This window comes from Salvelinus namaycush, chromosome 30 (genome assembly GCF_016432855.1).
Source record: "Salvelinus namaycush isolate Seneca chromosome 30, SaNama_1.0, whole genome shotgun sequence".
NCBI classification, from domain to species: domain Eukaryota; kingdom Metazoa; phylum Chordata; class Actinopteri; order Salmoniformes; family Salmonidae; genus Salvelinus; species Salvelinus namaycush.
In genome coordinates, this window is record NC_052336.1 from 17,325,621 (window position 1) to 17,351,962 (window position 26,342).

The 26,342-nt window shown below is 43.7% G+C and overlaps 1 protein-coding gene across 1 annotated transcript in view; it reads left to right on the plus strand.

The window, feature by feature from the left end:
* The window catches only part of LOC120024955 (F-actin-monooxygenase MICAL2-like), a 49,999-nt gene that overhangs the window by 18,133 nt on the left and 5,524 nt on the right, over positions 1-26,342 (plus strand). The window contains exons 3-16 of the mRNA XM_038969342.1: positions 7,558-7,765; positions 8,257-8,373; positions 10,264-10,365; positions 12,396-12,551; positions 12,711-12,811; positions 13,375-13,632; positions 13,740-13,855; positions 14,017-14,143; positions 14,313-14,409; positions 18,829-18,976; positions 19,784-19,983; positions 21,555-21,649; positions 21,933-22,004; positions 22,121-22,258. Of these exons, the coding sequence (XP_038825270.1) occupies positions 7,558-7,765; positions 8,257-8,373; positions 10,264-10,365; positions 12,396-12,551; positions 12,711-12,811; positions 13,375-13,632; positions 13,740-13,855; positions 14,017-14,143; positions 14,313-14,409; positions 18,829-18,976; positions 19,784-19,983; positions 21,555-21,649; positions 21,933-22,004; positions 22,121-22,258 (1,935 nt within the window). The remainder of the gene's footprint in view (positions 1-7,557; positions 7,766-8,256; positions 8,374-10,263; positions 10,366-12,395; positions 12,552-12,710; positions 12,812-13,374; positions 13,633-13,739; positions 13,856-14,016; positions 14,144-14,312; positions 14,410-18,828; positions 18,977-19,783; positions 19,984-21,554; positions 21,650-21,932; positions 22,005-22,120; positions 22,259-26,342) is intronic.

Genomic DNA, 26,342 nt, shown 5'->3' on the forward strand with positions numbered 1-26,342 from the left:
AAAAGGCTTTACGGCGAAAGCAAACAATGCTATTATCTGAGGACAGCACCCCAGTAAACAAACCCAGACAATCCTATTTCAACCCTCCAGGCGCGACACAAAATGCAGAAATAAAGATATAATTAATGCCTTACCTTTGACGAGCTTCTTCTGTTGGCACTCCAATATGTCCCATAAACATCACAAATGGTCCTTTTGTTCGATTAATTCCGTCGATATATATCCAAAATGTCAATTTATTTGGCACGTTTGATCCAGAAAAACACCGGTTACAACTTGCACAACGTGACTACAAAATATCTCATAAGTTACCTGTAAGCTTTGTCCAAACATTTTTAACTACTTTTGTAATACAACTTTAGGTATTTTTTAATGTAAATAATCGATCAAATTTAAGACAGGATGATCTGTGTTCAATACCGGAGGAAAACAAAGTGTAGCTAGCTTTCAGGTCACGCGCCTCTAACAAAGAGTACAGTTCCCTCGAGCCTCATTCTGAACAGTGCTACTTCTTCATTTCTCAAAGGAAAAACCTCAACCAATTTCTAAAGACTGTTGACATCCAGTGGAAGCGATAGAAACTGCAAGAAGGTCCCTTAGAAATCTGGATTCCCAATGAAAACCCATTGAAAAGAGAGTGACCTAAAAAAAAAGAATCTGAATGGTTTGTCCTCGGGGTTTCGCCTGCCAAATAAGTTATGTTATACTTACAGACATGATTCAAACAGTTTTAGAAATTTCAGAGTGTTTTCTATCCAAATATACTAATAATATGCATATCTTAGCTTCTGGGCCTGAGTGGCAGGCAGTTTACTTTGGACATGCTTTTCATCCGGACGTGAAAATACTGCCACCTATCCCAGAGAAGTTAAGCCATTTTGCCACAACTTTGGAAGTATGCTTGGGCTCATTGTCCATTTGGAAGACCCATTTGCGGCCAAGCTTTAACTTCCTGACTGATGTCTTGAGATGTTGCTTCAATATATCCACATAAGTTTCCTGCCTCATGATGCCATCTATTTTGTGAAGTGCACCAGTCCCTCCTGCAGCAAAGCACCCCCACAACATGATGCTGCCACCCCCGTGCTTCACGGTTGGGATGGTGTTCTTCAGCTTGCAAGCCTCCCCCTTTTTCCTCCAAACATAGCGATAGTCATTATGGCCAAACAGTTTCTGTTTGGTCACATTTCTCCAAAAGGTACGATCTTTGTCCCCATGTGCAGTTGTAAACCGTAGTCTGGCTTTTTTATGGCAGTTTTGGAGCAGTGGCTTCTTCCTTGCTGAGCGGCCTTTCGTGTTATGTCGATATAGGACTCGTTTTACTGTGGATATAGATACTTTTGTACCTGTTTCCTCCAGCATCTTCACAAGGTCCTTTGCTGTTGTTCTGAGATTGATTTGCACTTTTCGCATCAAAGTACATTCATCTCTTGGAGACTAAACGTGTCTCCTTCCTGAGCGGTATGATGGCTGTGTGGTCCCATGGTGTTTATACTTGCGTTCTATTGTTTGTACAGATGAACGTAGTACCTTCAGGCATTTGGCAATTGCTCCCAAGGATGAACCAGACTTGTGGAGGTCTACAATTTATTTTCTGAGGTCTTGGCTGATTTCTTTTGATTTTCCCATGATGTCAAGCAAAGAGGCACTGAGTTTGAAGGTAGGCCTTGAAATACACCCACAGGTACACCTCCAATTGACTCAAATGATGTCAATTTACCTATCAGAAGCTTCTTAAGCCATGACATAATTTTCTGGAATTTTCCAAGCTGTTTAAAGGCACAGTCAACTTAGTGTATGTAAACTTCTGACCCACTGGAATTGTGATACAGTGAATTATAATTGAAATTATCTGTCTGTAAACAATTGTTGGAAAAATGACTTGTGTCATGCACAAAGTAGATGTCCTAACCGACTTGCCAAAACTATAATTTGTTAATAAGAAATTTGTGGAGTGAATGAAAAACGAGTTTTAATGACTCCAACCTAAGTGTATGTAACCTTCCGACTTCAGGTGTACATTTTGAGACCCCATAGCCAGTATATACTCCCTCAAAATAATCAGAATTAATCTAAGATAACTCAACAAATCTGTCATTAATTTTGACATTTTTGCAGAGGAGATCTTATTCGCGCAATTTTACATCCTAACTTAGATGTTTGGGTGCAGATGCAGTATTTCTCTATATGTGCCCTAACAGATGAAAAAACCCTCACTGAAGTCCAAAACGTACAAACGCCACAAAATGTCATCATAATATATGCACAAACTCTTCCGAACTGTTTCGGCTGGGAAGCATGCCAACGCCTTTACTGTAACTCACTTCCGCACTATCCTCATTCCTCCTCATCCACAGCTCTACAGAGTATTGCCCCTTTCAGCTTGGCAGAATGGTGCATTACAAAGCTACACAGCACCCTCAATCAGTCACCAGAATGCTTTCATAACACACAGCCACAGACAGCATCACTCAGCAAGTGTGATTATTTTCCTTGGTTCTACTGAGGGGGTGGTGTTCTTTATTGGGCCCTCCTGAAAGGTTGGAACCCTGCCCAGATATTATTAAAGCGTGTTTTAAGTTATCCAAAATAAGACAGGTTTTACAAGTTCTCTCTGATACCAGCTATAAACCAGGTTGGAACACCATATACCCCCTTGATCTGAGAGTATGCCATGATTAGGTGCTATCCCAATTCTAATGAACCTTTCATTTAAAGTGTCTGATTGTCTTTAGTCCCGTGCCAAAGAGTTTCAGCTAGGTTTCCTCAGTCTGACAAGCCACAGGACAGCGTAGAATGGCCTTATTGATCAAAGTAATAAAACAGATGTACAGTACAGTCTCTGAGTTCTGGGTAATTAACCATACTGTTGGTACAGTAGGAGAGACTCACATAAGTATTTCATTACTCTGGCTGTGTGGATGGAAGTGTATTTTGTGAAGGAGAAACGACCTTGTAAAAAACGTAGGCCAGAATTCAACTTACCCTCACTTCTTATGTTTGAAGTCTGTTTACAGAATAGGAGATTTAAGGCGTAAAATGATTGACGGACATCTCCCACAGATAGTGGTACAGTATATGGCTCTCCTGTTGTGATTAATTGCGGCCCATCTGCCACAACTTGATAAATTACTTTACTTTCTTCACAAGGAGTGGATGACGTAACTGTTGAGTTAGGGTTTGGTGGTGGTTCACAGGGAATAATAACGTGATAGCATTCCTCACCCAGCCTCCAAATGCCTGCTGGAGCTACAATCTGTATAGGATATGAAGTCATCCCCAGTTTGTTACTGCATACAGCTGGCTATAATGCTAATGACACACACGTACTGTTGGTGTCTTCTATATACGTTTCTAATGAGGAACACAATGAAGGCCCATATGAATGTTTTTTAAATACGAAGCAGATACACTGAACAGAATGGTCATAGGACACATGTTACTGGGCTTAGTCTCTTTCACTGATTATGCTGTTAAATGTAAGTGCTTTAGGCCTATTGAAGTGGCTTCTTGAGCCCGACATCTGACAAGCTTATTTTATTAGTATCAGAGTTGCTTTGTGCTCGTCTCATCTGAGAGGTCTGGAGAAGTGAGCTGGAGTGGGAAGAGGCCCAGTGAGAGAGACGGTTAGTTTTCCAGGGCGGTGCCGCTGTCCAGTGCCAGATTCTATGGAAACTATTTGGACCGGCTATGTCCTGAAGGTGAGCTCCTGACCTGCACTTCAGCGCCAGTATACCTCAGCAAAATACAGACACTGTTTTCTATTAAGGATCTGATTTGTGTGTTCTCTATATTTATGCATCACAATTACAAAATATGCCCTCTAATTATTAGGCAATCTAACTCCACATTATGACATATACTATTATTGCAGTAATAGCCTAATTAAATGAAATGACAAAGAGCTTGATAGTTTGTAGTCTCCGTTGTGCAAACATAATTCTCATTGAGCTAGGTAATATGTTTGTAATGGTTTGGGCATTCATGAAATACCTTCAATCATAAGTGTTACATTTAATTTCCTTTTTCTTATGTGAACTGTTATGCCTGTATAATGTTGGCACATACCTCATGTATGAATCACATGGAAACGTTTTCATTGTATTATTGTTTATTACACTGTTCAGTTCCCCAGTCTCTTGCCCTTTAGACTAAACTACAGTGAAGACATGAACTCTTTACTTCACAACCCACTGAATGCGGTGAGCATTAAAGACAGAACAACTGTATTTTATTTCCTACTGTATTTCCCCCCTCATTGTAGAGGAGCTCTCCTTTATAACAGGTTGTCTATGCCATGCTCGTAAATCTCACCCTAGATGGCCCATCATTGAACAGTGTGTCATCAACATTTCCATGCTTGGCATCCTCTCTTGACATCCCTTAATTATATGGTTTGATACTGTGGAAAAGTGTGCTTCCACTGAGCAAATAATTCACTGTATGGAACCTTCTACGGTATGATTTGAAAGTTCAGAGACACACTGTGCCCTCCTTGCCTGTTTCTCAGGCCTATTTCATGCCCAGACAGGAGTATTGCACCTTTTCTCCTCTTCTAATTCCCATGAAGTCCCAGATGACTGTCTGCGAGGGTTGCCAGTTCATGTTGTGGCTCTCCCGGTGGTCTCCCTCAGTTGATTGAGTACCTTAAGTCTGACGTTTTGTCCCAAAACAGCGTGAGCCACCACCGTGCGCTGAGCCAAGCTAGTGAGGCATCACATCATGTCTGCAGGTGCACAGGCTCCGCTCGCTCGCTCACTCACACACACAGTCAGTTTGTTTTACTCCGGTGAAGCCAGAATAAGCATGTGTGTTAAGGAGCTCCACTCAGCCCAGTGTTGGGTGGTGTTCCTGTCAATCTAACCTGGCTGGCAGCATGAACACACTGGAGACCACCAGTCAGCTAATGTCTATGATCTTAGAGGACATACTGTACTCCGTAGAGTGTAACAAGTCATTTGTATTAATTAAAAAACAGTGCAGTTATGGAGGATAATGCTTGGTATCCTTGGTATCCAGTATCCTATATTTGAGCTCCATAGATTGATCAGGATTCTAGGAGAAAATAATTACCAACTGCCTGACATTGTGTCCACTTTCCATTTTGATAAGCATGTTTGAGTTGGCCTCTAGTCTACATTCTGCATGATCTGAGTATGATAAACTGTGTTTGTGGCCAATAAACTTTGATTTGATTTTGATTTGATTGACAGCTAATAGGGCTCCAGGTGCAGTAAGTAATGAACGGGAGAGAAGTGAAAGGTGAGGTGGGGTGGGGGGTCTTCCACTCCTGGTGAGGAGGTGAGGTCACAGGTGGGGGACAGACAGGAAGTAGCTGTGGTCTGACTCAGCAGAACTGCAGTGGGCCCTCAGGAAGCCCTCCCATCTGCGATAACACAGCATCGCATAGAAACAGGAAAAACAAACCGCTCATCTCTCATAGCACCATAGAGACAGACTAAAACAAAAGTAGTGCTTTGATAGTGATTATCTAGCTCATATCAGGTTTGATAATTCCCCACATTGTGGGATTGTGTGGTTAGGCACATCTGAATAAACTGAGCTGATGTTGTTCTGTGTTTGTGAATAAGGCATTGTTCCACATGTTTTTTTATTTTTCCTCTGTGGCGGTGGTGCTTAACACACCTGGCACGTCTCAGTGACTGTCTGATTCTCCTGACAATGGTTAAAGAGCCCATTCACTTTAATCACTCCTCGTGATGAAAAGAACTGGGCCAGGCCTGTCCAGACACAGCCACGCGCAGCCACCTGGGTTTGACTAGTATACCTGACGAGTATTGAATACCTCATACTCTTACCCCTAAGCTGCTAATGTTATGTTCTCCTTCGCCTCCTGATGACACCCTGCAGCAGACTCACACACGCAGAATGAGAAAACAGAATGACTAAAGCCCAATCTTATTTTTATTGCCGGGAGCAGCGGTACCATTTATGGTGTGATCTGGGCAGCTGGCACGTTTAGCTCTGTAAACAGCACCCTGGGACAGAGCGGGAGAGAGAGAGAGAGAGAGAGAGAGAGAGAGAAGGGGGCGGGGATTTCGCTACACTTAAGCATTTCGCTACACTCGCATTAACATCTGCTAACCATGTGTATGTGACAAATAACATTTTATTTGATTTGGATAGAGGGGGGAGAGAAAGTGAAAGAGAGCGAGTGGGAGAACGAGAGAGAGAGAAGGATAGAGAGCTAGAGAAAAAGAGAGAGAGTATACCCCATTCAGCTCAGAGCTACAGTATACAAACATGATAAGGCGCCCGAGGCTGGGGCTGAAACACAACAGTGTCACAATACTGATCGGAGTGACACCTGGGAGTTCCTGTGGCCCTTCAGGCAGACACACAGGGTGACAGGAAGTGAGTCCCGCTGTTCAAATATACTGCTGGGGATTTAGAGGTCAGGTGTGTGGGTTGACTGGGCTGGGGAGGAAATAAGGGATCTGAAATGAAAAGGTCACAGTGGGCTGGGTTAGCTGAGCCTGGTTGAGAGACGCTCTGGTTGGTTATAAGGTTAAGGATACAGGAAGCAGCCCAACTCGTTGGGCACAGCAGGGGCTACTGTCTGACTCAGGAGTGGTTGGATAGTGAGATGATTCCTCAGAAGAACTAACACACCAAAAAAGTCCCTTCTCATCCTTTCTAGAAGGCTGGATGAAGTCATGTTCTCACCACACATTCTCAGAAGGATCCTTTAACCCAAAATAACTGACTTCATGCATATTTGAGTGAGGCAGATGCATGAATCATGTCTTTGATATGACGAGGCTGTAATAAGGATCTACGGTTGAGGTAATGACACATACTCTCCCAGCGCTGGGTCAGAGTAACACACAACATACTGTCACCATAAACATCCACCCTAGGCACTCTGTCTGTTTACTTGGCAATATACAGTAAACACTCATCAACTCATCCCCTCATATTTAATCTGCTATTGAGTATGTCTACAGGTTTAAACAATGGTTCTATTTTCAGTAAGTATTTTTTATTATGGTGATAAGGCACGTACGTATACAGTATATGATCTCTTTGACAGGCATATGGTTATGATGTACACATGTATTGTAAGGGAGTGCGTAACTGGCGGCAGGGAAGTCAGGCGCAGGAGAGCAAAACTGGGTAATCAACGGAGCAGTTTTATTCATAAAACCACCGGTAACCAGAACAACAAACAAATGGATACAAAACCGTCGCGCACCAGAGAAAACGTGCACATGCACTTACAATAAACAATTCCGCACAAAGACATGGGGGGAACAGGAGGTTAAATACACAACATGTAATGAGAGAATTAAGACCAGGTGTGTGGGAAGACAAGACAAAACAAAAGGAAAATGAAAAGTGGATCGATGATGGCTAGAAGACCGGCGACGCCGACCGCCGAGCGCCGCCCGAACAAGGAGAGGAACCGACTTCGGCGGAAGTCGTGACATGTATTGCATTTTGTGTAACAGAAATGTGACTGAAATACAATTTTGAGTCCTATTTATTTGCACTCATAATGATAATGGTGTCCCTCTGTCATTCTTGTCCCTGCAGTGCCTTATCATCGGGGGAGGCCCATGTGGCTTGCGGACGGCCATCGAGCTGGCTCTGCTGGGGGCCAAGGTGGTGGTGATTGAGAAGAGGGACACCTTCTCCAGGAACAACGTGCTGCACCTGTGGCCCTACACCATCCACGACCTCAAGGGCCTCGGGGCTAAGAAGTTCTACGGCAAATTCTGTGCTGGAGCCATAGACCACATCAGTAAGCACCTTTACATGTGGGGTAAACATCTCATCAGGAAAACTTTCCGCCATTACAGTTGTGATTAATAACAGCCATTTCCCATAGCTCAACATGTACTTACTTTTGCAACGGAATATTTTGCTTATCGATATTGTTGGATTCATGTTCTTAGCTTATGATTATGCTATTGTATCCTATTCCCCTCCAAAGCAATTTTTTGTCTGGTAGCCTTGATGCTGCCAATACCTTCCATTGCATAATGTCAAGGTTGTGAGCCATGGAAGGTGAACCTTCCACCTGCTCTTAAAAACAGAGATACAAAGCAGAGCTGCCAACTGCTGCTGTTAAAAGCAAATCTTTCTACAGCTGTCAAGTGTGTGTATAATGTGTAAATGCATGGATGCCTGTGCAGTGTGCATGTACTAGGTACTGTATTAGATAAGCCAGAAAAGCCAGCTTGGTTTCTTGCATGGTTCTAAGACCTCCTGATTCTTGTCTTTGTTTGCCAGGTATTCGTCAACTCCAGCTCATGCTGCTGAAGATCGCCCTGCTTGCAGCTGTGGAATTCCACGTCAATGTGGAGTTTGTCAAGCTGCTGGAACCTCCAGAAAACCAGGAGAATGACGGTGAGTGACAGTCCACTTACAGGCCGTCCCTTGCAGTAGCTATATGCCCATTGAAATCCATCAACATTGGCCTAGTACCCATCAACCCATCATCCCTGCTCCTTTCTGCTCACCCTTCCGGGTCTTTTAGATGTAGTTCAGGGTTCAGGCAAGGGCTAGGTTACAGCATTTGGGACCAGACTTTCAGTATCAGACAGGCTAGTTGGGGTTGAAGGGCTTTATGCAATGCATTAAGAGAACATCAACAGTGCACCTTAACATGAGCTTTGCAACAGTCAGTAAGACTGTTCCAGATGTAGGATTTTAATTTGAGCCAGTTTGCTACAGCAGGAAACTAATCCTGCAGCAACAGGAAATGGGAATTATTATGTGGATTATAATTAATGAACATTTTTGTAGAGGTTGATACATTTTTCTTAAGGGAAAATTCAGTCTGAAATTTCGAAGTGGAAATGAAAAACCTCAAATACGCTACAAGTTTAACATTTCATGCATTGCAGAAAAGTTATCCTGCAACAGGTTGATCAAATTAAGATTCTACATCTGTATGTGGCTGCCCAGAGGATCCCAACACAGTATATTCTCTCCCACACCATAGCATTCTGCTGCTTTACGTCACTGTACCTTGAGCTACAGGGAGTTACTGCAGTCCATAACTAGTACCTGTTAGAGTAGTTCTGCCTCCCCCATTCAACAGTGAATCTCCTTGGCAACCAGCAGTAAACAGCAGTACTGTTACAGCAGTGCACTGATCACCCTTTATTTGACATTTGCATTGCCATGGAAATCAAATGTTTAAAAGTCATAATCATTGCTTCACCATTCCTATTCAGCTGCTAATGGTTAGCAACCTCCCCAGATGCTAATGTTATTTTATGGCTGCTGCTGAGCAGAGCACACAGTAATATCAGTGAGCAGAGCAGACCTAGTGGCTTTGTTTAAGGAGCAGCAGAGCCAAATTACGGCTGTGGAAGTTAATTAAGAGCTGATTAGCCAGTGTAATTACAACCGTGCCCCCTCGACCAAGTTATTATAACAGTATAGTACTAGCTGCTTCAAGATGTGACTGCTGCGTGGTGTGTGGTGATGTGAGGCCGAGCTGAAAGGCTGGCTATCTGAAATAGCTCTACACTTGACCCCCCTCTCTCCTTCAGAGCTTTGTTGATTGGACTCCTGGACTGGAGGTCATTAGCTATCCCATGTGGCCTCCTCGACAGCGACGTAAACCAACGGATAAAAACAAGAGTCTTTACTAAATTTGGATACAGAATGGTCCCCCTACTTTTGCTGTCACGAGGTGCTCGGTGTCCTTGACATGATGGAATGCATTTTTGACATGGTGATATTACACAGCGGATCGACAGCCAACCCAACGCTGCTGGGGTCTCACACTGCCTCTGTGGCTGACATTATTCACCACATTTGATCCACTACGTGCTAAAACGCTGTAACATATTGAATCATATACTGTAGCTAGCTAGCGCTCTGGTATCAATTACACAGTACAAGTGAGACTGACATTAATCAACATCTTATATAATTACAGCACGGTATAGTCTGCTGAGCTAAATGACACAATGTGTGTGACCTCTGTGTCACCCTCTTCGTTGAGAGCTGTCAGGATTAGCAAACCCTTTTCCCCACTGGTGTTGATAGGCATCATAAATATTGTTCCCCAGAAATAACAGGCCAAAAGAGCAACCAAGTAAATGTTTTGTCTGTTTCTCTAGCCCACGTCCTCTCATTCTTTCTATCTGTGTTGAACTCTACCCACTTGTATACTGATAAGTGTGTTTGTTTGAGGTGTGTCCCCCTGTGAACTGTACTGACCTTCTGTCCCCTCCTCTCTTCCCTTCCCGCTCTCCCTCCTCTCCTCTGTCTGTGTTTCAGGGCCTGGCTGGAGAGCTGAGATCAGGCCTGCCGATCACCCCGTGGCTAATATTGACTTTGACGTGGTGGTGGGGGCTGATGGGAGGAGAAATACCCTGGAAGGTGAGATCTCTGGAGGGATGGGAGGGTGACGGGTTGTATCCATGCAGAGTATATCTACATACCGTTAATGATCTGACCCCAGACATAGGATATGGTAATATGGTACTGTATATGATATCATGTGGTTACATCCGTGGAATGGCTCTCTGAGATGCTCAATATGTTTACTAAACACTACTTGCTTCAAAGTTAAATTTAGCTCCAAGTTCAAATGCAGTTGGATATTATCTGAAGCGCCTTCAAACACAATTTCTATGTTTATGTTTATGTAGCTTTGTTGACAGTGGCTTGTTTCAAATAATATCCAGGACACCTTTCTCATATCATTATTTTGTCTGGATAACAGCCTAAGAAACATACAATTGTTGTTGGCTGCAGTTTATGTCTACAAAAAGCATCAATTTAAAAAGGCATAGTCTCATCCAAGAAAGTTAGGAAGCCATAAAATTAAACTCACCTCTGTAAAACGATACCCTATGTGATGTCATTAATCTCTCCTTCAAAGGGCAAGGTTACACATGAAATCACCATCTCTCTGTACCTTAATAAAAAAGATCTTGGGCCCTGTGTGTGTCGTCATCTGGATGCTGTTCAACAGTTGATGCATGCATGTTGGACTCTCCCTCACAGATGCCTGTCATCCCCTCACCAATCCACATCAGATGCTTATTCCTAAAAAGGGCATTTTCTGTCTCCAAACAATGAGGCGTTTAGGTCATGATGATGATGACGAAAAGCCTGGGGAAAACTTTCTTTTTAGAAGTCCTTCTACTTTTCAACTGCCATGCAAGCCCTGTCTGAGAGGAGGGTTAAATATACCGCAATCTGTTCTGTACCCAGCTAATCGTCTGAGAGGAACACAGCTGCATTGGAAAGAGTGATGTGAGGAGGGGAAATGCCCCAGTGAAATAGCAGTGACCGTAATGGAACATTTCTGGCTCATATTAAAATGCTACCTCCTCCTAGAAAAGCATCTCTCAGAAGCTCATACATTATTTTGTAGGAAGAGAGGCCGAACACATTAGAACATTCATCCTCCTTTCTTTCCTGAGTCACAGGTAATGAGGATGTATTTTCTTTCGCTAGAGGGCTTTGGTGCAGAACCATCCTCTTCCCCAGGACAGTTATAAGCATACTAACATGTGGCCTGTGGGACATACAGCCTGCAGTGACATCACCATATTCCACATCACCATATTCTCTTTCACAAAGGCAAGGTTTTGCATGTCAGTTAAAAAGTCAGACAGCTTTTTATATAACCGCAACTGTGAGAATAGCAGCAACAGGAACCCAAGTGAATAGCAGTCTGGCATTAAAAGTCTGAGCCCATGCTTCAGTCTATGTTAAGGCTTGTCTGCAGTTATGTTTGGACCTGGATAGGACACAGAAAGTTAATGTTAAATGAGCCTCTAAATGTCTCCATTAACAAAAAAACTTTTCAGCATCAGTGAGAGGATGGCAATAAACTCTTTAATGCAAGAAGCATTTCCCCAATGTTTATATCTGAAGAGGAACTGATTCTGTTCTATTGTGGTTGATATCCTAAATAGCAGAAGTGTAAGCAATTGCAGCCAATAATAATATATATTGTAAAATCTCACCGTGAAAAAAACGAGACAGCACCTTCTCTTACAGTAGTCCAGTTCATGTAAGGAGTGGCTGCACTCTACTCCACCTGAAGTTGTGAAAGTTATTCAACCTGGAAAACACATTATTTAGATCTGAACATTTTAGTACTGATCCAACTCTCCCGCCGAGGCTTTTGCTCCCCTGGTGTTATATACAGTATCACATCGGTAACAAGCCTCTCTGATCCTAAAATAACTGGCCTGTGATTACAGCTCAGTGCTAGATTTCCTCTGGATTAGTATGCCTCCGCAGGCCTGGCCAGAGAATAGTAACATCCCATCCCTGTCTCTCTTTCTCTCTCTCTCTCTCTCTCTCTCTCTCTCTCTCTCTCTCTCTCTCTCTCTCTCTCTCTCTCTCTCTCTTTCCCTCTTTCTCTCTCCCCCCCTTTCTCTCGCTCTCAGGGTTCAAGAGGAAGGAGTTCCGTGGTAAGCTGGCTATTGCCATCACGGCCAACTTTGTCAACAGGAACACCACGGCCGAGGCCAAGGTGGAGGAGATCAGCGGTGTGGCCTTCATCTTTAACCAGAAGTTCTTCCTGGACCTCAAAGAGGAGACAGGTTGGCCTGAGATCCATCACAGCCAATGAGTCAGCCAGAGGAGCAGACTTCCCTCAGAATGCACTTAAATCCACACATTGTCAAACAACAGAAATCTTCAACCCTGACATTATCACGGGGTGTTTTAATCTTCCTGTCTGTGTCTGTCATTTGTTGCAGGTATTGACCTGGAGAACATTGTGTACTACAAGGACAACACACACTACTTTGTCATGACAGCAAAGAAGCAGAGCCTACTGGACAAGGGGGTCATCATTCATGTGAGCAAACATTGTTTAGATCAGGGATCATCAACTAGATTCAGACGCGGGCCGATTTTTCCTGCTGTCTGAGGGTGTTGCATTCAGATGTGTGTGAGAGAGAGGAAGAGAAAGACAGAGAGAGAGGCTGAGAGAGAAGGAGAGGTGAGGAGTTAATAGAGGAGGATGCCGGGTCGGAGGAATCTCATCCTTGGTGGTCTGCCAGCTGAACAGCCTATGAGCCGGGCGGGCACCACAATGACATTCATGAAAGCTAAGAGTTATAAACATCCCTAAAGGAGCACATATTTCACTGGCTTATGACTCCCTCTCAGCGCTCGCTCTCACTTCAATTGCCAGGGTTCTGCATGAGTCATCCCATGAATTCATTCATAAAGACAATGTGGGACTTGGCGTCCCAGTACAATTTAAAGAGCATCCATCTTTAATGGTCCTCTAATATACAAGGTGAATAACTGTTGTTACACCTGGTGTATCAATGTTGCATCTTATTTAACCTCTTTGACTTCATCCTTTTGGTCATGGTCTCTCATAAACACAATTCCCCTGACTTTGTCTCGTAGGACTACATAGACACAGAGATGCTGCTGAGCAGTGAGAATGTGAACCAGGAAGCTCTGCTGGGTTATGCCCGCGAAGCTGCTGACTTTGGCACCAACTACCAGCTTCCCACGCTGGACTTTGCCATAAATGCCTGTGGCCAGCCAGACGTGGCCATGTTTGACTTCACCAGCATGTATGCTTCGGAGAACGCAGCGCTAGTCAGAGAATGCTTCGGACGCCAGCTACTGGTGGCACTTGTTGGGGACAGCTTGTTAGAGGTGAGGAGGCTGTGACAGCAGTGTTTAATCATGCTTTAAAATGGTTGGATGATAAAAGTACATGTGCATGTTCAGCAAAATGTACTGTTATGTGTCTGTGTGTGCAGCCGTTCTGGCCCATGGGTACAGGGTGTGCGAGAGGCTTCCTGGCTGCTTTTGACTCAGCCTGGATGGTGAAAAGGTGGGCTGAGGGCATGACCCCTCTGGAGGTGCTAGCTGAGAGGTCAGTGGTCAGCACACATACTGTACACACACACACACACACACACACACACACACACACACACACACACACACACACACACACACACACACACACACACACACACACACACACACACACACACACACACACACACACACTAAATATATGCATTTCTCCAGGGAGAGTCTTTACAGAATTCTGCCGCAGACAACCACTGAAAACATTGCCAAAAACTTTGAGCAGTACACCATTGACCCTGGGACTCGGTATCCCAACCTCATCTCTACCTGTGTCAGGCAAAACCAGGTACGAAAGACATTCTCAAGGATCACATTGTTTATTGCAGTATTCACTTTTTCCTGTCACCAATAACAGATTCACCCTTAACATTAACACAAGAAGGATGGACTGTGCTTGTCTTCTTATCCCTTCTTCTGCCTAAATCTCAGCTGTGCCTCTTTGTTATTTCTTCCAGGTGCGTCACCTGTACATCAATGGAGAGCTGCCAGTGAAGTCGTGCTCTCTGGAGCGTAATGCTACAATACGTCGCCCTGTGAACCTGGCCAGACGAGGTGAGCCACACACAATACAGGAGTGGCCAGAGAGACTGTGAAGTTGGGAGGCTTTAGTACAGTGTGTCTAGTATGGACTTACAGTTGAAGTCGGAAGTTTACATACACCTTAGCCAAATACATTTAAACTCAGTTTTTCACAATTCTTGACATTTAATCCTAGTAAAAATTCCATGTCTTAGGTCACTTAGGATCGCCACTTTATTTTAAGAATGTGAAATGTCAGAATAATAGTAGAGAGAATGATTTATTTCAGCTTTTATTTCTTTCATCACATACCCAGTGCGTCAGAAGTTTACATACACCCAATTAGTATTTGGTAGCATTGCCTTTAAAGTGTTTAACTTGGGTCAAACGTTTCGGGTAGCCTTCCACAAGTTTCCCACAATAAGTTGGGTGAATTTTGTCCCATTCCTCCTGACAGAGCTGGTGTAACTGAGTCAGGTTTGTAGGATCCTTGCTCGCACACACTTTTTCAGTTCTGCCCACAAATGTTCTATGGGATTGAGGTCAGGGCTTTGTGATGGCCAATCCAATACCTTGACTTTGTTGTCCTTAAACAACTTCTTATGGCTGCAGGGGAAAGTGTTGAGTAGCCAGTGAAATCGTGCCCATTTCAAACGGCCTCCTGCTCAATTCTTGCTCGTACAATATGGATATTATTATTAATATTGGATAGAAAACACTCTCTAGTTTCTAAAACCGTTGGAATTATTTCTCTGAGTGAAACAGAATTCATTTGGCAGCATTTTCCCTGACCAGGAAGTGAAATGTCAGAAATATATGCTCTCTTCAACTTGATGCCTATACATGGTCATGACACTTAGGAGTCTAATTACACTCCATACGCCTTCCTCTTGGTGTCAAGAGGATGTGAGAGAAGAAATTTTCTGTTCATCTTGGTCTGGGGTGGTATAAAAGCTATTTCTTTGACGTGACCGTCCACTTCCGGTAATCTGAAGCGCGCGACTTGGAAGTGCGATTGCCTTCTGTTTTGCTGCCGTAATGGATGACAACTATCTCCGACTCGGATATTTTTTGATACATGTGACCATATCATCGTAATGTATGTTTTTTCAATATAGTTTAATCAGATTATTGAAATTTTTTCGGGAGTTTTGCCGTGTTGCGTTCTCTGACTGTGTTTACGTTGAAGAGTTCCGTGCCACTCGGCTAGTGCCAATGCTAAGTGAAGAGGGAAATTTGCCGTTCTGAATCCAAACAACGACTCATCTGGACAGAGGACACCTTGTTCAACATTCTGATGAAAGATCAGCAAAAGTAAGACCCATTTTATGATGTTATTTCATATATCTGTCGTGCATGTCAACTGGTCGTGGGCGCCCAAGTGTTTCTGGCTATTGTGGCTATGCTAATATAGTGCTACATTTTGTTTTCGCTGTAAAACATTTAATAAATCGGAAATATTGTCTGGAATCACAAGATGCCTGTCTTTCAATTGCTGCACACTATGTATTTTTCTGAAATGTTTTATGATGAGTAATTAGGTATTTGACGTTGGTGTCTGTAAATATTATGGCTGCTTTCGGTGCAATTTCTGATTGTAGCTGAAATGTAAACTATGGTTTATACCTGAAATATGCAAATTTTTCGAACAAAACATATGCTATACATAAATATGTTATCAGACTGTCATCTGATGAAGTTTTTTCTTGGTTAGTGGCTATTTATTTCTTTATTTGGTCGAATTTGTGATAGCTAGTGATGGAGTAAGAAACTGATGGAGTTAGAAAAGTGGTGTCTTTTGCTAACGTGGTTAGCTAATAGATTTACATATTTTGTCTTCCCTGTAAAACATTTTAAAAATCGGACATGTTGGCTTGATTCACAAGATGTGTACCTTTCATATGCTGTATTGGACTTGTTAATGTGTGAAAGTTAAATATTTTTAAAAAATAGATTTTGAATTTCGCGCCCTGCACTTTGAGCTGGCTGTTGTCATAAGTGTACCGACGTCGGGCTGCCGCCCAAACAGGTTTTAAGCCATTTTTCCACAACTTTGGAAGTATGCTTGGGCTCATTGTCCATTTGGAAGACCCATTTGCGACCAAGCTTTACCTTCCTGACTGATGTCTTGAGATGTTGCTTCAATATATCCACATAATTTTCCTGCCTCATGATGCCATCTATTTTGTGAAGTGCACCAGTCTCTCCTGCAGCAAAGCACCCCCACAACATGATGCTGCCACCCCCATGCTTCACGGTTTGGATGGTGTTCTTTGGCTTGCAAGCCTCCCCCTTTTTCCTGCAAACATAACGATAGTGGCCAAACAGTTGTATTTTTGTTTCATCAGACCAGAAAACATTTCTCCTTAAAGTACGATCTTTGTCCCCATGTGCAGTTGCAAACCGTAGTCTGGCTTTTTTATGGTGGTTTTGGAGCAGTGGCTTCTTCCTTGCTGAGCGGCCTTTCAGGTTATGTCGATATAGTACTCATTTTACTGTGGATATAGATACTTTTGTACCTGTTTCCTCCAGCATCTTCACAAGGTCCTTTGCTGTTGTTCTGGGATTGATTTGCACTTTTCGCACCAAAGTACGTTCATCTCTAGGAGACAGAACCCATCTCCTTCCTGAGCGGTATGATGGCTGCGTGGTCCCATGGTGTTTATACTTGCGTACTATTGTTTGTACAGATGAACGTAGTACCTTCAGACATTTGGCAATTGCTCCCAAGGATGAACCAGACTTGTGGAGGTCTACAATTTATTTTCTGAGGTCTTGGCTGATTTCTTTTGATTTTCCCATGATGTCAAGCAAAGAGGCACTGAGTTTGAAGGTAGGCCTTGAAATACATCCACAGGTACACCTCCAATTGACTCAAATTATGTCAATTAGCCTATCAGAAGCTTCTAAAGCCATGACATACTTTTCTGTAATTTTCCAAGCTGTTTAAAGGCACAATCAACTTTGTCTATGTAAACATCTGACCCACTGGAATTGTGATACAGTGAATTATAATTGAAATAATCTGTCTGTAAACAATTGTTGGAAAAATGTGTCATGCACAAAGTAGATGTCCTAACCGACTTGCCAAAACTATAATTTGTTAACAAGAAATATGTGGAGTGGTTGAAAAACGAGTTTTAATGACTCCAACCTAAGTGTATGTAAACTTCCGACTTCAACTGTACATCTGATCCAGTGCATGGCTCCAACCTACAGAACATGCTGCGATGTCTATTCAACTGGTTCAAGTAACTAATTTGAAAATGATGACGGATGAGTCCCTTCGGTTTCATGGGCTAAAATATCTGCAGCACTCGTTCATTCAGTGGCTATTTACCCAAAGGTAGGAGAAGATAAGCCATTCCACTGTAGTTCTATTGAGTTCTCTCCCATTCCCTGTGCTCTGGGAGTGTTCTGAGACAGAGGCCCACAGCAGTCTTTAAGGTAAGGCAGACCTTTTCTCTCATTAACAGGAATGTCAGACTGAGGACGGGCCCGCATTAATCTTTGCTTAGGAAATAAGTCGCCGTCTGAGGTTTGTTTTTCAATGATCCATGGTGAGAGCGGCGTTTTGGTGAAGTGGGAGCCACTTGACTGTGTACAGGGTCATATAGGGTACAGCCCCCACCCGCCTACATTGATCATTTTTTTGGAGGACAAAGCTCTGGTTCTGTGTATTGTGAAAAGGAAAAACATGACTTGATACACTAGTAGTTAAACGCATCAATGATATCTTCAGGATGTTCTCAGATACCAGACCTAACAAAGTCTAGCTGGTTACGTTTCAAGATATTTTTGGCCCCATGGATCATGTTAAACATTAATACTGGAAAGTTTCTAGCAGTTATTCAAGGAGAACTGACCTCATTATAAACTGATGGGATTTTTGGCTCCATCATCAGAAAAGTTTTTTCCATGTATACTGTATCTCTTTAAGCACACCCTGGCCTCTACATAATGCGCTAAACACCATGTTACACAACCATGGGTCCTATTACACAATGACAGACAGGTTCAACATGTCCTGACAGAGTCATATGCATACTTCAGCCCCTATTCTAACTTACCTCTTATCAGTCTTACCTCTCATTAACGTCACCTGCTGTCACTGTCCCACATCTATGATCTCACTTCCTGTTAGCTCTGTGGCTGTGTTGCCAGGTGAGTGGGTGGGTGGCTGTTAGCTGGGTTGTGTTTAGTATTTTATTTATTTGGATCCCCATTAGCTTTCGCAGAAGCATCAGCTACTCTTCCTGGTGTCCACAAAAACACAACACATGACAAGTGACAAAACACTGATACACTGATAGACGAGGACAGTCACACAAATGGAAAATAGGGCAATGGAAAACAAAAATCTATGTTCTTATTGGACCAGCTTAGGTAGTGCCTCCCTTTTTCATGCCATTTTCTCCCTACTGAACACCTTGTTCCTGTCTGTGTGTGTAGAGTCGGAGATCAGGCCGGGCAGGCTGCTGACGTGGTGTCAGAAACAGACCGAGGGCTACAGGAATGTGAGCGTGACAGACCTGACCACCTCGTGGCAGAGTGGCCTGGCTCTCTGTGCCCTCATCCACCAGTTCAGATCCCACCTCATGTACGTACAGCAAAACACTGCAACACACAACTAGCCTGTAAACTACTACAGTAAGACTGGCCTCATGTACCTTACTGTAACTGTAAATGAGCTCAGCACTCACTCTTTTCTCCTCATAAACCATGTTTGAGACTTCTTCTTGGCACACCCTGGCATATAGCACTTCGTCATTGTAAGTCGATAGACTGGCTCCTCATAAAATGCCTCTATTGTGTAATGGGGAATTTCCTCATTAGGCTAACATTTACATCAAGACACCAGTAATAGCAAAACATCTTACCACCACGCTGTAATATTGTCTCCTTCTGTGAGTGTCTAATGTAAAGTATACCAGGCATGAAAGTAACCCATTCATGCCAATGTATGTCCTGGTGTACTATCTACACACAAGCCCCGGCCCCTCCCTCACAGCCCGTCTTTGTGTGAGAGTAAATGTAAGTGGTGGGTGCGAATGACATTTGACCTTCATCGAAGAGCCTTTTTCCTGACGGCAGTTCTCTCTCTCTGTTACTGATAGGTGTGACGAAACAGAGCACACAGAAGACACAATCGATTTTAGAGAAACCCTGTAGTATGTGAAAGGGAGTTTGGAAAGCATAACTATGTATTACATGTCACACTCAGTATCTAGGGCAGTTTGTTATTTATGACATCATCTTTGTGGTGAAGTGAGGGCTACACTGCTCGTCTAGAACTGTTTCATAACTTCTATGTTGACGCCAGCTTAGTCTTATGAAGCCTTCACCTAGTTACCCACACAACATTACAACAACATCGCGTGATATCATTTCAATCGGTTTCCCTCAGAGAGTTTGATTCGCTGAATGAGGAGGATTCGGCTAACAACTTCCAGCTGGCATGTGACCTGGCTGAGCGGGAGTTTGGGATCCGGCCCTTCACCACTGGGGAGGAGATGGCTGCTGGTCAGGAACCAGACAAGACCAGAATGGTCACCTACCTCTCCAAGTTCTACGAGCTGTTCCGCGGCACCCCCCTCCCCGTCTCAGGTACGCCTCACACCCCTCACCCCATCCCCCCGCAGACACGTCTGTCCTGAAGCCCCAGACTTCAGATTTCACTCCCGCACACACCCACACAGATATGCACTCATACACACAGACACACAGACACACAGACGCACAGACGCACAGATGCACACGCACCCACACACACACACACACACACACACACACACACACACACACACACACACACACACACACACACACACACACACACACACACACACACACACACAAAATATCCCATCGTTTTCTATGTAGTCTGATTGAAGTAGCAGCCCTTTATATCATTAGGCCTTTTTTAAAAGGCTCCTTCCCATGTCAGAGTTATTTTTCAATGCAGCAGAAGCGTTTGGCTCTGAACACTTGAGGAGCAGACAGGGTGGAGAGGCATATAGTCCTACTGCTCTGCCCTGGCACCCCCGTAGATACATCCACTCACACACATTCATGCTACACCACATCACAACGGCTGCCACCAGACTCTTGTTATTATTGCTAAATACTGCACAATTTAAATACTAGCCCCCCAATCCCCCCTTCCCCATAACGCGTGTAAATATTGAACTATAAATTGTGCCTTCCTGTATTATACTTATTCTATTCTACTGAACTATTTACTTGATGTTCGTATTCTAATTTTTTATTCTTTCTTATTGTTGTTGCATTGTCCAGAAGGAACCTGCAGTAAGCATTTCGTTGGACAGTGTATACCGGGTGTATCCTGATCATACTACTAATAAAAAACCTGAAACTTGATACTTTAACACCTCGTCACTGTCACTGACCCTACCACTCCACTGTGTCCACTGTATTAAAAGCCCAGCCTCTCACTATATTGTTTTCACCAGGGCCATTTCTTTACATATCAAGCTGTCTCTGTCTTTAATGTATTTCATCCCTTTTTTCTGGGCTGACCCCTGCTCTCTTTCAGATAAGTTATGTCTTTCTAGAGACACTTTAGCTGGTGTAAAAGAGGGTATGAGATTTCATCTGGCTTCCTTTGAAAGAACGTCTGCGTTGCACAACCTTATCAGTCACGTTGTCTGGCATGAGAGGAATGCACATCTGCCCAGCGCAGTACAGGCTACCTTACAGATAGTCTATTGTTCTAGGATGCCTGGAGAGAAAACACTACACCTTACTCCAGTTTCTGGTCTGACATGCCTAAGGTGAAGAGAGCATATTATTGCCACATGGACATCAGTTGTACTTGCTTTATGGTCTCTAAGAGGTCACATGATATGCCTCTATCCACAGCAAAGCTGGTTGCCCACGGAATGATGATGTACTATTTAGCAATAATTGTATACATTCTTATGATCTGAAGTGAAGTGTTTCAGTATTGGTTTCCACGAAAAAGCCCTTTATTTTTTAGGTGGCATTTCTCAGGAAAAACAGATGGTCTTGCCCCATCCGGTTCTTTCCAACACAGTAATATTAGGTTTATTTTAGACGTAATGTAAAAACACATTGGCCATTGCTTTTATTTGGCATTCATGGCTGAGCTCTGTGGAAAATATCATACCTTTTAATGTACTCGTGTTTCTTTGCAGATTCTAGAGGGGCCGACGAAAACAGTGAAGACTATCCTTCCAAGGCAGTCAGAAGTATGAACAAAGTTCTGGTACCAAGAAAAAGGGTACCGAAGGTAATCACACTCCTCTCTCCAGGTGCCTGTCTTCATTGATAACGACTGCAACTTGAGAGTCTCTCAGCCTCCCTGTGTTATCATTTCAAAAGTCATTTCATTTGAATAAGTGGACTGTATTGGGGCCTTCCACAAGATAAATGTATAAAGACAGATCATTCTTCTAGAGTTTTTTTTGAGATGGGCTCTATTTTAATAGTTCACTTTCATGTTGAATATTTTTACCTTTGAGTGAAGTCTGAAATATTTAGTCATATACTATGGCTGGGTTGTTTTCTTTCAGGATGAGAAGAAGCTAGAAGATACTGACCCAACGTACAAAAGGAGACGAAAAGTCTGCAGTTACTTGGAAGAGGTAGTTATTACCATCAAACTACAATTTCGTAAGGACATTCTAAGTGCACCAGTCAAATACGGCAAAATACAATTTATTTTGGCCCTGATAACTCAAGTCACTATTTCTCATGACAGGCAACCAACTTCTCCAGTCAGAGTGCGTCCTGTGTGGGTGAGGGGAGGGAGGTGAAGGAGAACAAGGTCCGCTCCATGGCCAGCCAGCTCCTGTCCAAGTTTGAGGAGAGCAACCCCAGCTTCACCCTCCGGAGACAGGTCAGAACCACCAAGATATGTCCCCCATTCCCCCTCCTAAGGACACTGTCAGTGTTGGACATTGTCCTCCATAGCTTATACAGTACTGTAATATGGTATAGTAACTGGCATGTTTGTTCTCAGATGCCTTATACCACAGTGTGCTATAGGACAGAGGTGATCAGTTGTGTTCCAAGGGAAAGAGCCAGGCTTGGTTGTGTACGGTTTGTTTTCTGATTAAGACTTGGTTATAAAGTCTTGGGGGGAGTGGCGCAGAGTTCTAAGGCACTTAGTGCTAGAGGCGTCACTACAGACACCTTGGTTCGATTCCAGGTTGTGTCACAACCGGCCGTGAATGGGAGTCCCATTGGGCGGTGCACAATTGGCCCAGCGTCGTCCGGGTTTGGCCGGTGTAGGCCGTCATTGTAAATAAGAATTTGTTCTTAACTGTTTGGTGAGATACTTAACTTATCTTGCAAGTCACTTTCTCTCTTTTCTTCCTTTTCTGTCTTTCTACTAACCTTTTTCCTTGGCTTTGTTTCTGGCTGACAAACCCCATCAGTCTCAGTGTGATTGGGGTTCTGAGAGGGCCCCTCGGCCACGCTCCATGGACATGACTGAGACCCCACGCTTCACCAACCTCAGGCAGCAGACCCCACCCAACCCTCCCCCCAAGACACAGGTAGAGGACTGGAGCAGGCCTGGTCAACATACTGTAATACACACGCATACCCACGCTAATACACTCTGCAGAACACACACTGTCACTCAGTTTTGGTATACACTCACTCACAAACCAGTCATCACCTACCTGGAGTGAGAGTGTTAAATGCTCCCTGTGGGTTGGAAATGAAAAATAGATTCACATGATAAAGGAAAGCATGGGGCATAAATCTCCCTTCTATTCTCTCCAGCTGTTAAACTACTGGAGCCTGTTTGCTGCAATTGTTTTTTCATCAAGCTCACCCTGAGTTGACAGAGAGCCATAGAACTGCAGCTCACATGTGCTGTGTGTTTCCAGTTTCATTCTGCAACCTGTGCCAAATATGCAGCTGAGTGCATTGCTCGGCTACCACCCCAGCCTCCTCCTTAACCCAAGCTCTTGCCCCAGCTCCAAGCCCAGCTTCAGTCTCAGCACCAGCCCCAACCCCAGTTCCAGCTCCAACCCAAGCTCCAACCCCCACCCAGCCCAAATCACACCCTCAGGAAGGTCAGACAGGCTGATCAGACACGTACTCAGACGCAACCCCAGATGCATCCTCAAAAGCCAGAGAGCATAGAGTACCCTGGCTACTCTCCCTCCTGCCACTCAGCGGTCCTAGCCATGTCTAGAATGCTCCAACGCCTTCAGGAGGTGGAGGAAAAGATCACCAAGGTGACCTATTCCCCTCTCCTTTCCACTCCTCTCCTTTCCACTCCTTTCCTCTCCTTTCCTTTCCTTTCCTTTCATCTCCTCTCCTCTCCTCTCCTCTCCTCTCCTCTCCTCTCCTCTCCTCTCCTCTCCTCTCCTCTCCTCTCCTCTCCTCTCCTCTCCTCTCCTTTCCTCTCCTCTCCTCTCCTCTCCTCTCCTCTCCTCTCCTCTCCTCTCCTCTCCTCTCCTCTCCTCTCCTCTCCTCTCCTCTCCTCTTCTCTTCTCTTCTCTTCTCTTCTCTTCTCCTCTCTTCTCCTCTCTTCTCCTTTCCTCTCCTTTCCTCTCTTCTCCTCTCTTCTCCTTTCCTCTATCTGTCCATTTCTCTTTGTCTGCTCTGTCTTTTTCTATTGTTATTGCCTCCTACTGTGTGATCATATAAGACATCCTTTTTAGGAAAGGCTGAATATGAATGTTGAGATAATCATCCTGATTATACATTTAGCATTGTATAGCACATAGTCAGCTGGTGAAGTCAACACTGAATCATCCACACTGACCACAATAGCAAGAGCAGACCCACAGCCCTGGCAGAGACAAAGAGGTACAGAGGCTGCTGACTGGCAAGTTTAGCCAGTGGGCTGCCCTTGTGGCCTTGTTCTGTGCCAGTCCTGTGTGTCTGTCTGTCTCTGTCTGGGTCTCAGTCTACATGTATAAGAGTGGAGTCATCTCTGCTGGTGTGTCAAATTAGTGTTATAAAAACTGCCACTCTACTCCACACGGCAAAACTATTGTTCCCCACCACCCAATAAACAATGTGCCATCTAGCTCCTGCAGTGGGAAAGTAGGACCAAAGTCCACTTATCTTGCTTGATCATTACCTTTGACATTTTAGTCATTTGGCAGACGTTCTTATCCAGAGCGATTTGCAATAGTGAGTGCATACATTTCATACTTTTATTTGTCCGTACATTACTCTGATTTGGGAGTTAATAATTACTATTCAGACCCATTCATCAGACAGGGAGTATGTGGTACTGTGTTGCGGGTGCAGCTTTCTCTTTCTGATGCCTGTTCTTTGTCTCTGTGTCTCATGGTATGTGTCCAGCAGAAGAAAGCTCAGGCCCAGAATGCTAGAGAGTTTCACAATAAAAGTATCAAGGAGAAAGCGGTCCACCTGAGAGCACTGTTCTCTGAGGATGTGACCTCTACGTCCCAGGTGACTATCTGACCCCTGAACTCTGACCCCTCACCTCTCCCGTCCCTCAGTGTGTTTGTCGTGTTGCACGCTCGGTCTTGTTTGGCATCACTGCTGCTGCACAGAGTTCATAAATCCTCCCTGTGTTGAAATTCAACATCCATCATCTCCAGAAGCATGACTTTTATGGCAATGTTTTCATTAGCTGCTCAGAGTCTGTAGCAACAGAACACAGCTAGCGCAGGTGATTTCAGGTTATTGTAGGACACAGTGTTCTGTTATACAGATGTCGAATCTTAATTTGATCCAACTCGTTAAAACAGGAAAATAATCCTGCAGCAACAGGAAATTTGAATTATTATGTGACTTATAATTAATGGACATTTTTTGTAGGTGTTTTTGTCGGTATCACTGTGTGTCATGCTAAAACATTTGTGATCATTCAACATTTATAATTTTCCATTAGGGTAAAGAAAGTCAGACATTTTAAAGTGGAAATTACAAACCTTAGAAATCTTTTTAAACCTTGAATACGCTGCGCAGGAAAATTGTCAGCGACAAAATAGTGATCAAATTAAGATCCTACATCTGAAATTTAAATCACCTTCACTGTCAGTCAATAAATGACTGTTTACGCCGAGGGTTTCAACAAGGCTTTTTTTAAACAATGTAATGCCCTGTGAAAACACATCAGGCAATTCTTTGTTCAAACAGAAATCCTTCCATTAAATGGTTTCTTGTTCCATTACGTGATTCTATATTCCCACTGAGACAGACCTGCAGAAGAGAGCTCAGGCTGAAAACTAGGTAGCCTCCTCTCTCAGCTCTGTCTGTGATGATATGTATGAACAGCACTGGTAATTCACTTACTCGGTGTGCTCAGCACTGTTGAAAGGTAGCACAGGGTTCTCTGTGCCTCACTGGAAGAGGCTGCAGCTTTATTACTCACAGGATCGTCATCAAGCAAGGTGTTTAGTGCTAGAGTAGTCATCATACTGCAATTTCCATTACAAGAAAAGGTATTTCCTTGGTATTTTATCATCAAAAAAGATACTGCTCACCTTCTTTAAATGAGTTTCCATCTCAGTGGAAACCAGGGTAAGCTGTTGTGTTGAGGCTCAGGAGGTTGGAGTTTAGGTAAAACTATGATTTGATAGTGCCACGGAATACCTTTGCTTAAAGCCTATCCCCCTGTGCACGCCAGTTCTCATTGTAACTTCTATCAAATTACTAACACTCAAAGCTCTCCTTTAACAATCCTCTCCCTCTCTTTTCATTTGCAAATCTCCCCTGTCCCATTCCTCACCTAGCCTGATTCTGAAAAACAGGCCATTCCCTCAGTGTCTGATCCCATCCTCCCTAACCCCAGTCCAGAAGTCACCTCATTATACCTTTACCCAGATATCACCCTTTCTGCCTTCTCACCTCCTCATCCCTATTCCTCATCCTCATCCTGTCTACTACAACCTCAGGTAAAAAATAACCACATCCATGTCTGTCTCACTGTCTTGTATGTGTCCCTATCACTGTGTGTCATACTACAACCTTTGTGATCATTT